General features: G+C 43.9%; 1 protein-coding gene across 1 annotated transcript in view; it reads left to right on the top strand.

The window, feature by feature from the left end:
- Window positions 1–45: 45 nt before the first annotated feature.
- Pdcd4 (Programmed cell death 4) overlaps window positions 46–12,792 on the top strand; it is a 60,607-nt gene continuing 47,860 nt past the window's right edge. The window contains exons 1-6 of the mRNA XM_070531216.1: window positions 46–736; window positions 1,306–1,418; window positions 1,629–1,742; window positions 9,273–9,494; window positions 9,847–9,944; window positions 10,057–10,171. Of these exons, the coding sequence (XP_070387317.1) occupies window positions 448–736; window positions 1,306–1,418; window positions 1,629–1,742; window positions 9,273–9,494; window positions 9,847–9,944; window positions 10,057–10,171 (951 nt within the window). The 5' untranslated portion in view covers window positions 46–447. The remainder of the gene's footprint in view (window positions 737–1,305; window positions 1,419–1,628; window positions 1,743–9,272; window positions 9,495–9,846; window positions 9,945–10,056; window positions 10,172–12,792) is intronic.

Genomic DNA, 12,792 nt, shown 5'->3' with positions numbered 1-12,792 from the left:
CCACGTGAGGGACAGGGAAGTACTAGAAAACGTGATGCAACAAGGGCACCAGCAAGTGGCAGCACCGAGGGCATCGCTTGCGTTCGCATACATTTTATTTTGCAAATAGTGTTTTCGAGATTCATTCACGTGCCGAGTTGCGCGTAGCGCTCGCTAACCTCGAAATAATAAGGACGGGAGCAATTTCCAGTTTCCGTTATACTCTGCCGTATCGATTTGTCTTCTGTTACTCTTAGCACTGTGCTCTCGGCATGCTCTCAGCTTTTCTCTCCCGCATCAGGTTTTCGTAAGGCATAAGTTTGGCTGCTGCTCGTGTTTGGACATCGTGGGAGCTCTTGAGCGTTTGTTGCACGTTTGCATCTCTTGTTGAAGGTTTGAGTAAAAGAGGGGCGCTGCACTAAAGCTTAAGTCAACAGTTTCAGTTTCAGTCTGACATTAAGGAGTGCCATGTCGAACGGAGGCGATATTTTCACCAACGAAGTCGTCCCCCGTGTGCACGAAGCTCCGCAGTTGATCGTGGAAGATGGGGAGTCTGTAGCGTCTGCCGATATGGACAGCGACATCAAAAACCCTTTCGACGATGGAAGGATCAAGAAGAAGGCTAAACGGCCTTCCAAGCTGATTGCGTCCGGGGATGTGAGCCCGGTCTTGCCAGCAGCCACCAGGACGCACCCCCAGTACCGCAAAAACAGCCGAAGGCCTAGGAATGGCCACGGACGCGGACAGCCGAAGAAAGGTGAAGTGCATTGCTATCGCTTCTTGACAGCATATTCGAGTCCAACGTGCCGACTGAATGTGCCTGCAAGTTGTTGCAATTGCGTCCTTTCTATTGCGTCTGCGTTCCTAAGGCATGTTAATATAAATATGGCGGCTATCCAGTGGACATACTTTTTGTTTGTTTGTTTTGTCAACCGATGCGCGTTGGATTTCTGTTACCTGGCGTTCGCATTGTTTTAGTAAATTGACTTTGTAATAATTTGCTGTCAGCAGAAACCGCAAGAAATCGTAAAGTGGTAGAACGGAAGGAGCATTGTTTTTTTTTTTTCCCCGTCGTTGTTTTTGAACTTTCGAGTAGTTCAGCGAACAATGTGCTTGTAGTATTCCACTTGGACCGTGGTTCGGCGTGATTGATGGGCTAGAATAGGAATTAATAGTAGCTATATTGAAACCGCCATATTAGCTCCATTTCCTGGCTGAGACATAAATTAACGGTACATTCTCGTGTCTGGATCTGCTATGTAGCAACTAGCCATAAGCTAGCGTCTGTTTCGTGCTGACAGCATCTTTTTTTTGTCAATTCCGCAGGTGGTGCAGGCGGAAAGGGAACTTGGGGCAAACCTGGGAGCGAAATTTCGCTCGAGGAGGATGATATCTCGGCGTCAGACGTCCGCGACCCAAACTACGATTCGGACAACCAGGTAATAGCCGGGGGCACAATTTGCAGCTTCTTTCGAGCTCTAGGATCCGTGTCACTTCTGCAATTGAACCTTGTCGCTGCTATTCCGAAGGAGCAGTAATGCACTTTTGCTGGCCTGTTAGTGCGTTACTTACCCTTCAAGTCACAAAATCGTGCCTTCCCGATGCAGATTTTGCACGTTTAACCGTGAACCCGAGTTTACCCTTTGCAGGAGAACTGCGAATTTGAGTCCATTACGCCCGAGCTTACAGAAGATGAGTTTGAGACTACAGTCTACCCGTTGTTGCTGGAATACTTTGAGCATGGAGACACCAACGAAGTTGTTGTAAGTAACCAGCTTGAAATGTTTTGAATTTGCAAAGTGGTAAATCCCAAGCGCTGCATGCTTCAGTTAAGTTGCACATTTGCTTGTGTACAGGTTTGTGTAGGGACATACGATTTTTCCAGTATGGTTTAGTTGTTTTGCACAACTAGAAAATAGTTGTGTATTGTGGTTAGCAACACCATTTAGCTGACTCTTTAAGGCTTTCACATTTTGGCCTCGTTTTTAAAGGTTACTTCTGCTGAGCACAAGGCTGTGGATGTTGCATTCTGATATGGGGAGAATGCAAAAACATGTGTTCTTATGTGTGCATTAGCTGCAGATGGTTGAAATTATCTGGAGCTCCCCACTACGGTGTATGTCATAGCCCACTGTGTGCTTCAGGCTGTTAAGTATCACAATTTTTTTGCCCCACACTTGCATTTGATCATCATTGCAAACATCAGATTCCATTGCTTGCACTGCTCTGAGAGCATGTCTTTTACACGATTGAGAAGATACACTGAGGGGCACAATTTCTGTTGGTCACAATAGCATGAAGTCAACAGACAATGAAACCGAAGGGGTGCTGATGTGATAGTGTAAGCTGAACCTATGTACACAACTTCATGGTACCACTAAGCTACCTTTGAGAATTTGTTTATTTACTAGGTACTGCAACCTATGGTTTATATACCCAGCTCTAGAGGTGAGGCTCCCTATAGTGTTCATGCATTGAAATCTGTAGCCGCAAGACCGCCGATATGTTGCTACGCTATGCAGGCGCAGAAAAGATAGGATTCAGACAAGACACGCAATCAACGCCATCCTGAGCCTCCATCGGTATGGTGCAGCTACTAGTTCAGGTGCCTTCAAACGCAGCCTCTCACGTGCCATGAATTGTACATATAACTTTTATAATAGCTATGAGATCTTTCACAAAAACGTATGATATAGTCCCTCCTATAACTAACGATGAGGTCAGAAGGGCCATGCAAGACATGAAACGGGGAAGAGCAGCAGTAGAAAATGGAATAACCGTCGAGTTAATCAAATATGGAGGAGACATAATGATTCAAAACTGGCGGCTCTTTACGAAGTGTCTATAGACTTCAAGGGTCAAAGAGAACAGGAAGAATTGAAACATTATACTAATACACAAAAAGGGAGACATTAAAGAAAATAAAAATTGTAGGCCCATTAGCTTACTCCCAGTATTGTATAAAAATATTCACCATGATAATTACCTATAAAGAAATAGGTCAGACAAGGAGACACAATCTCTCCAATGCTATTCACTGCATGCTTGGAAGCAATATTCAAGGTATTAAACCGAGAAAGCTTAGGAGTAAGGATCGATGGCGAATACCTCAGCAACCTTCGGTTTGCCGATGACATTGTTCTATTCAGCAACACTGCAGACTAGTTACAACAAATGATTGAGGACCTTAATAGAGAGAGTGCAAGAGTGGGATTGAAGATTAATATGCAGAAAACGTAGATAATGATGAATAACCGGACAAACGAACAAGAGTCCAGGATCGCCAGTCAGCCTCGAGAGTATGTGAAGGAGTACATTTATCTAGGTCGAATACTAATCACAAGTCAACCCTGATCATAAAAGGAAATTCATAGAATAAAAAAAAATAAATGGGTTGGATTGCATAGGGCAGACATTGTCAGCTTCTGACTGGAAGCTTACCATTATCATTGAAAAGGAAGGTGTATAATCAGTGCATTTTACTGGTGCTGACATATGGGGCAGAGAATGGAGACTGACAAAGAAGCTTGAGAAGAAGATAAGGACTGCGTAAAGAGCGATGGAACGAAGAATGCTAGGCATAACATTCAGAGGCAAAAAGAGAGCGGTTTGCATCGGAGAGCAAATGGGTATAGCCGATATTCGAATTGACATTAAGAGAAAGAAATGGGGCTGGGCAGGTCATGTAACGCGCAGGTTAAAGAACTGTTGGACCATTAGGGTTACAAAATGGGTACCAAGAGAAGGGAAGCGCAGTAGAGGATGGCAGAAGACTACATAGTACGATGAAATTAGGAAATTCGCGGGTGCTAGTTGGAATCAGTTGGCACAGGACAGGGGTAATTGCAAATCACAGGGAGAGACCTTTGTCCTACAGGGGACATAAAATAGGCTGATGATGATGATAGTTCATGCATACCTGCTATGTGTAAATGCTTGTTTTTGCATCATTCAGCATGCATTCTTGTTTATCTTTGCTGGTGACCGCATTTTCATTGGCTAACATTTGTTAGTTGGTGAAACACAGTCACCAGTAAAGATAAACAAGTATGCGTGCCAATATTTAGATTATTCTAATGTTGCAAAAATGAGAGGTAGCTGTTTGATGATGCTGTTTTTGTGATTGTCACTTTTTTGCCCACCTTTCCTTCTGGAGTCTGTATACTAACTGTACTGCAGACCCATCTAGGCCCAAGCAGATGGGGTAAAAGTACAAAAGAAATTTTCCTATTCCAAATGTGACATAAGCACCACTTAGCAATAACACTGAAGCCATTGTGAATGTGTGGTGCCCACCAACACTGGGAGCCCTTTTGCTTTGATAAATATTGCAATGTAAGCTTAGTTTCACACATAGGCTAAATACTGCAATCTATTTTTAGTGTCCCTATCATGGGTGTTGCACAGGAGGTCTACATCAGTCTTTGACCCTGGGACTTCCTCCTGTATCTGTTTTACATGTTTGTTTTTATGCGAAGCATACGAGCCGCACAACCACGCTCTTCCTAGCTGCGCCGCACGCGGCCGCGTAGCTACCATATGACGTCATCACAGCTGTAAAAGCGGAGGCTCAACTCGTGCGCTCGCTTGCGGCCGGGTAGCTATATAGCCGGGTCTCAGCTCGTGCGCTCGCCTGCATGAGTTGTTTCTTCGTCTAGCCGAACCAAATATAGCCAAGCAACGGCAGTTCACCAGGCTAAACAGTGGTTCAACAACTAAAATAAAGGCTAGTATGCTTCGCATCCTGGGTTTTACCTTAGCTAAGCCACAGCCATTTTTTACAAAGCTTGATTGTTTGATTAAATGATTGAATGGGGATGCAGGGCAAGGCAGAGTGCTCTGTTCATTTTTAAATGGAGATATTTATGCCATGGTAGATCAATCTGCTGCCATGCAGTAAACGTTTGCCTTTGTGGGCTTCCTGCATGAAAAAAAGAACACTGTGGTTTAAGCATTTTAATGTTTGCAGTGGTGCTGTGCAAATTTCTCATTAATAATATGCTGCAAAGTCAGTCGTTAAAAGGTTAGCTAATTTTAACTAATCATTAAAATGTAACAGTAGTTTGTGTTGTTAAATGTGACTGAACATGCCCCAATGTAGTAGTAGCACTTCATTTAAAGGCTTATACTGTATGTAACCTTTATAATATCTGCTGGAATCAAGTTGGAGGAACTGCTGCATCATTTGCTGTTCGGTGCTGCTTTTAAAATTTTGTACCACTGCTTCACAGTACATTAACTGTTGCATAAGTTATTGGTAGCATCATGATGCACCTGTATCAAAGCTGGGGAACAAACAGTACAATTTATTCCCCATTCATATATAATTTGTTCTGTCTAGCAGTCTGCCCTGGCTGGTAGATATGATGGTTCAGGAAAATGGAGTGTAAAAATAATTGAATAAGATAGTTCACTCTGGCATCTGGAAATGTGTTTTCTATTTAAATTTATATCTCGTTTGCTTTCTACTCGAGTGTAGCATGGTTCTGGGCTCAGGCAGCAGAGGTAGCCTGATGCAGGGCTACCTCCTTGGTGACCGGGAAGCCTAGGCAAGACAGCCTTATGCAAGGTTGCCTGAATCGTTCAGCTCCCATCACTAAGGAGTTGAACAATAAGGTGTCCGTGCAGCTGTCAGTGGGAAATGAGCAGACTTCTTTGTATTGCAGAAATATTGTTTTGAAAGCAAACCTCATAGAAGAAAATTAAATTCATAGGTTTTGCGTGCCAAAACAATATGATTATGAAGCACGCCATGGTGAGAGATGCTGGAATAATTTTTAACAGCTGGGGTTCTTTAGTGCACTCAATGCAGGATACACGGGTGTTTTTAAGCATGAAATGCTTTCAGCTCCCATTGTCGGTGACCTTCAAGTGGCCTTGAGCCAAAAGCCAGAGCTGTTATCTGGCCATAGAACGAGAACATCCGGGCAAGTTGCGAGAACAAAGCGAGATGATCCGGGCAACCAGTCAAAGCTTAAGAAAATGCGGTTTCTGGCCCCCGACCCTTTGTACATGACTGCGTTACCTACGCTAGTTATTGCACGAGCAAGTTACAAGAAATTTTGCTTCCAAGTTCTTCCTAATGTTTGTTCACAATTTCACTCAAGCTGCGACTTCTAGTACGCTGAAGTTTTATTTGTCATTTCCAATAGCGACATTAAAGGCAGATACCAAGCACCATGCACTTCATTGTTATTTTTAGGTGCGAAGATAGGGTTGCCTGTGCTCTTTTGAACTCCGCAAATTCTTTGGTGCGGGTTTTGCATTGCCTCGAGAAATGGTGCCATGCCGCGTGGCGCCTCCTTGAGAAATGGTGCCATGCTGCATGGCGCCTCCTTCAGGCAATGGGCAGTGCGCTGTCTCCCTGGCATCTTTCGCTGCCTGTCGTGCCGCCTTCAGCCGGTTTTCTTCTAGCTGGGCAGTGTCCATATGGACCAGTGTGCAGTATGGTGTGGTGGTGTGTGCTGTTGCGAACATGCAGTACACCCATTTTAAGATTGTGGCTAGTATTGTCTCCAACCAATCTGCTTTGCTAGTTGCCATTTCGTACTTGCATTTGCTCTATTTCGTACTACATTTGCTTACATTTGCACCCCCTTCAAGATGCGGCTGCTGCCGAAATTTGATCCAGTGCACTCGGGCTTGGCAGTGTAATGCCATAGCCATCACAGCTAGAAGAACATTCACAATGGCAGTGCACATACTAAAGAGACACTTGCATGATTAAGTTGCTTCTGCTGCTTGAAGAAGTTATGCTTCCATGGTGAAAAAGTGTGTTCTGTTGCCTTGAACATTCAGAATTGGCACTTCTAAAAAATTTAAGCTTTAAAGGGACCCTGAAACGATTTTGACGATTTTGTACAAAGGTAGTGAGTCGTTAGGGTAGGTACTTCTGATCCTTAAGTGACATTGAAGGACTTTATGCAAAGCAGGTAATTTATCACAAGGTTTTGAAAATGTGCATCGCTACAAAACACAGCAGTACCACTCCAGTGAGTTTCAGCTTCCCTGTTGCCATCTACGTAGCGGGCGTGTGTTATGTTAGTTGGGTGAGCTATCCGATTGGCTGCCCACATTGCATCATTGATAACTTTTCCAAGTTTATAGTCAACAATGTTCGTTAATTGTATTTATAAAAAAATAACAAAGAGAAAACACGACGATGATTTATCACTACACCCCGCACTTCAGCACACGGCAAATGTATGCTTGTGTTACAACGTGCTCCGTATTGACGTGAGGCATAGAGTTAATATAGCAATCTCTAGAGGAAAAGCTCCCTGTAGCACCCATGCAAATAGCCATTTGAGGTTTTCGAAAAATATAGGATTGAACGTTGGGCCTTGTCCAACGTACATGCCAAGTATAGATGCTTGTTCTTGCATAGTATTATGAAAATTTTTAGGATTAAAAAAATGACTTGTAGCAACATGGCAGTGCCTTTGCAGTTGCCCCCCCCCCCTTTTTTTTTTGCCCAGCGTTTTCTCTACAGTTAGTCTACTAACTCTATGGTGCAAGCTACATGGTTAGGGTCTGTCTCAAGGTTTCTTTTTGGGCGGACCATGAATTGCCTTGTTGCATTGTGGTCTGCAAATCTTGCGATTGGCGGCATGGGAAGCTGCGGCATCGTGTCCCTCTGCAAGGCAACAGGTGAGCGGAGTGGCTGCAGTGCATCAGGGTGTCAGTATCCAGTCAGTGGCAGGATCTACGTGTTTGCGGCCGTGGCTTCACGCTGGAAGGTTTACTGCCAAAATAGAGTTTTAGCATGTCCGGTATTCCGGTAAATGCAGGCGGACTGGGCGGAGGCGCAAACGTGAGCAGCCTGCAGGGTGCAGCCACCTGGTGGCGCAGAGCTCAACCAGACAAATGCAGCTCCAAGACACTGGAAGTGGATGACCCACGTCGCATCATGATGCAGAGCCATTGAAGGCGGGAGCTTAGCCTCGATCGCTCGGCAAACGAGTTGAGGAGGAAAAGCATGGCTAGGGAGGAGGGTAACTTGTAATCGTCTGTAGCTCTTAGTATGAACCGTTTCACTTAAATTGTGGCGGAAATGTTTTACTGCAGCTGCACCCTACGCGTATACAAAATCTGTCTAAACCGTTTCAGGGACCCTTTAGACTATTTGTGTGGTGCGTGTGCACGTAAGTTTGCAGTGATTTTAGGCTTGTAGGTGTTTTATGGCACATAATTGGAGGATGGACATGCTGAGAAATCAAACAGCACATTGTGCTACTGCTGTAAAAGCTTTCAGTTTTGATGTTCTTGCGTCAGGACAAGTTGTGTATTGATATGTATTACCCAGTGTTTTTCACTTCATTCATAAGTAAAATGTTAAATCCAGGTGCACAAAGTAAATGTTGATGCATGTTATTAAGCCTTTTTGTTTTCTATTCTTGTGTACAGAAAATTAGAAGTGTTTACTATCAGTGCTGTGTATGTGTTGCAAGAAAGTGTCATTTAGCTGGAAGCTTCAAGGTTTAGTGGCCACTGCGTGCTGACAACTGCATATGATGACCACGTGTGCACCTGCCTTGCAATAGAAGTAGTCAGTGTTACACAATGTTCATTTATTTTTTGGTTACCACAGAAGGAATATTCAGAATATTCTGCGGAGCTCTATGCTCTGTCAATGAGGGTTACGATTGCCACTGCAGGTGGAAAGCTATGTCATGGGCAGCCCAATAAATGACAGGAAACCGAAGCTTTACAGTGGGTGAGGGTATGCAAAGCAGAACATGGTGCCTGGTGCACAGCTGTGCGAAATGGCCTTAAAATACTGCGACTCTAATTATCTCTTATGTGTCAAATTTTTGAAGAAAAATGTTCACTAGCATTTGCCCTATAAACCACCCATATGCAACATTGCATTAGAAGTGCTTTGAGCTCCTGCTACATGTTTCAGCAACATTATTAAGCAGTGCCCACATTTTGAAACAAGCCATTACGTCATCCATTTTTCGCCTATGGCATTGTGCTGCCATTGTTTCTGAGATTGGCCACTTGGTGTGATGCGCAATAAGAACAGGATGGAAAATAAAATGCAATGTTGTTAAGTACAGGCTGCTACATGGGATAAAGGATAAATTGTGTACACAACATTTTGTATTAGATTAAAAAAATTTCAAGTGTCAGTATACTGACAAGATCTGCTATTTGGTAAGAGATGTTCACTATAATTTTGTATTTGAAATGGCTTGCCATATTCTTCTAGAATATATATATATATATATATATATATTTTATGTGTGTATGCTTGCCTCTGATGCTTTTTTTTTTTCATTATGTTGCAGTTGTCTTTGGAGGAATTCAACCTGCGCCAAATTCGGCCCAACCTTGTGTGCTTGGCCATATCTCTGGCTATGGAGCGTAAACCATCGCACAGAGAGATGACATCTGTGCTGCTGTCTGACATGTATGGTCGTACCCTGTCGGAGCCAGACTTCGAGAAGGGCTTTCAGTTATTGCTCAAGAGCTTGCCGGATCTGGTACTTGACACACCAGACGCCACAACAGTAGGTTTCATACTGTATGATTATTGCACTGATACCGTTCAAAAATTCTCGGAGAGGGTTTGGCATTGGCTGATGCTCGCCCACCTTTAGTTCTTGCCATTCTCTATCTTCAACCTGTTCCTATTTGCCTTTGAAAGTGACTAGTGCCTTGCACTTTAGTGCTGTCACTGACTTTCGCCGAGGGTGCTCATATAAGATATATGCACATTTCTGCTATTCGGACCTTCTTCATCAGTATTTATTTTGTCATTTATGTGGTCATTTCACATCAACAGTCGGTGTTTAAAAAGCACTATTCAGTGCTGATATCTTTAACTCTAAACACCTCATGACTGGTGCATATTTCTCACAGGTGCTTGGGAACTTTTTGGCGCGTGCTGTGGCAGATGACTGTGTGCCGCCAAAATATGTGCAACTCAATCTTGAGGAAACGGATTGCCCACTGTCCAAGTATGTAATGTATTATTAGTGGTTTATGGGAAGATTTCTCGCAAGCTTCCTGCTTATTAAATGTCAACCCCCACCCTCCTTTCCCTACCCTTTCTTTTTTGCTATTGAACAGGCAGACCCTGCAACATGCCTGCACATTGTTGAGCATGAAACATGGACTGGTTCGTTTGGATAATGTGTGGGGCATGGGAGGAGGCATGCGTCCTGTCAAATATCTTGTAAAGAAGGTGTGTAGACATTGCTTGTCTCTTTGGGTAAAATGGCAATCGTATATGGTAATATGCTCGTCACAACTGACCGTACTAATACAATGAGAAAGGTCCACTACTTCCAAAGTCCGCGTTGTATGCAAAATAAGGGCCACGGTGCATTGAGGAAATGGCAGAACTTTGCATGTACCATCGTCTAGAGCGTGCTTAATTGAACCCGGAAGTGAACGCAAGCACAAGATAAAAAATAGAAAGTAAAAGAACAGATTTACCCAGTAATCATATAAACACTACCAGCTGTGCCTTGAGTCTGCCAGTTTTTCAGACACTGGCTGCTGAAAAATGGTAGTTTCTCTGTTCAGCTGCAAATTTTTGTTGTTGGCAAAAAAAGGTTAAAATATTTCTGCCTTGACGGCCAGCTCCCTGTCGTGCTGGCCAGCCAGCCCGAGTGTGCCGCCACCATTGATGACACAAACATTGACTCCAATTAGTTTTTCACGCGAAACAAGTGTGTAGTATGAGCTGATGCCTTAATTTTATCTTTCATGACAAGTGATGATCACTGTCAAACCTCCACCACGAATAAGAGCTGCGATAATGTGGCAAATTCAACTTGGAGCATGCATGTTCGGCCGATGCTGCACTGCATGCGAGACAACTCGACTCCGTCGCATGTTTTGCAGCCTGGTCTGCAAAACATGCGACTTGGGCTGCGAATAGCAGCCCAAGTTTATCTTTATATGAATTGACGGGATGAGAAAGAAAGTGTTCTCAAAACGAAGCCTTTTGTGATCGTTAGTGGTTGTTTTAGAAGCGCTGCAACTACAGAGTGAAACAGGTTAGGCCTAGTAGCACTTGTCAACACCTGCTCATCAGTGCATTTACTGAGCCGATACTAGTAGGCGGCTGTGAGCCGTTTGTTTAGTCATCCCGAAAACTCTGAGCGTCACTCGGCATGGTGTTGCTGCGCGCTTGCCGCTAGTGTGTTTGTATTTTCTCACTGTCCGCTAGTGGATGGAGAAAGTTGGATGCAGTGCACTGCTTCAACAAAACGTAAATTAGGCACTGACCCAGTCAAAAATATTAGACGTTTTGGTATGCTTACAGCTTCATTGTTCACTGTGAACAAGGAACCCATATGAGTTCCGAAATGTCTAGTAGTTTTGTCTTGGTCAGTGACCATAATTTTTGTTTTATTAAACATGCTACCGGACCGGATGTGGTTTCTTCCAATTCTTTACTAGTGGACTGCTCTACGCACACATTGCCACAGCAAGGCAAAACTTGCCCAAAATTTTGTTCATTGTAGTCTATAATCTGTTAAGTGCACAATTTCTTGCAGTAATAATATACCGCAAAAACCGGACTATAGGTCGGACCGGAATGTAGGTTGATCCTCCAACTAACGAATTCTAAAAATGAAAAAAATCTTTTTCAATGGCAAAAGTACCGAAAGACACCCTTACCTTGAAACAAATGCGACTCACGCACAATAGTGACAGTATTTATGTATATGCTGCTCGCATGTGCACCCGGCCAATTTTTAACAGTATCGCGCGACCATCGACCCGCGTGCTTGTCAGCCCCTTATTAACGGCGTTGAGCGGCGAAACAAACGAGATACACACATGTGTACACGTGCGCTTACTTTCGCTATTTCGTCGCTTTGTGCCGTGATGATAAGGTGCTGACAAACACGCGGGTCGATGGTCGCGCGATACTGTTAAAAATTGGCCGGGTGTACAGTACACAGAAGGGCACGAAGTGCGCAAGCGCTACTCCGAATCAGAGCAACACCTTTGATCAGAGTCGTCCCAACTAGAGTCGGATGACGAGTGCTTTTCGCTGCCCAGTCCAGAGGTGCGCTCGATCTTACACGCAGCTCCCGGACGACCTCCGCAACCTTGTCTTCCAGTTCTGCGGTTCGCCCACGAAATGACCTTTTCTGTTGGTTTGCTGCTTCTGCCTTTGCCAGTACCGAATGCTCTTTTCGGATTCGTGCTGTGCCGCGAGGTTGTCGTGGGCTACTGCGCACTCATTCGCCTTTTTCTTGAAGGCGACGGTGAATTGCCGTCGGCTTCCGCTCATTTTGAAACAAAATGTGAAAAAGCAACCTTTAACCAATATAACATTGTGACAATGTAAATGCAAATTGGCGGTGCCACAATGTCACCACGCCGCGCTGCTGCTGATGGCGATGGTGAAGGCGGCTCTTTACTTCATCCGCCCATTGTTGCAAGACTTCCATAGTTTTTCCGCCAATGTCCGGTATATAAGACAAGGGTCTACTTTTCGGAATGATTTCTTGAAAAAAAGTTTGACTTATATTCCGGTTTTTACGGTAGGTATATATTATATATTGGTGTTATGTGAGGTTTGAATTACTTTTATCATGGTTGGGCTGTTTGATTTTCTCTTTTCTGGCTTGCACAGCCTCCTCTAACGGTAAGAGTGGTAGTTCTGCTATTACAGTCATAATTCACTAATGCTTCTCAACTTTGTAATCCTTTTTGAGGCCTTTTTTTAGATAACTTGCTAAATTTAGCAGGTAAGAAGATACACAGCTTGCTGTAGTCTGTTGATGCAGGGTACCTTACCTGTCAATAATTTAGCACTGCATGAAATCACAGCTTTGTATG

This window comes from Dermacentor albipictus, chromosome 1 (assembly GCF_038994185.2).
Source record: "Dermacentor albipictus isolate Rhodes 1998 colony chromosome 1, USDA_Dalb.pri_finalv2, whole genome shotgun sequence".
NCBI classification, from domain to species: Eukaryota; Metazoa; Arthropoda; class Arachnida; order Ixodida; family Ixodidae; genus Dermacentor; species Dermacentor albipictus.
Note: the sequence above shows the minus strand (reverse complement) of the source record. Positions and strands in the feature narration are given on the sequence as shown.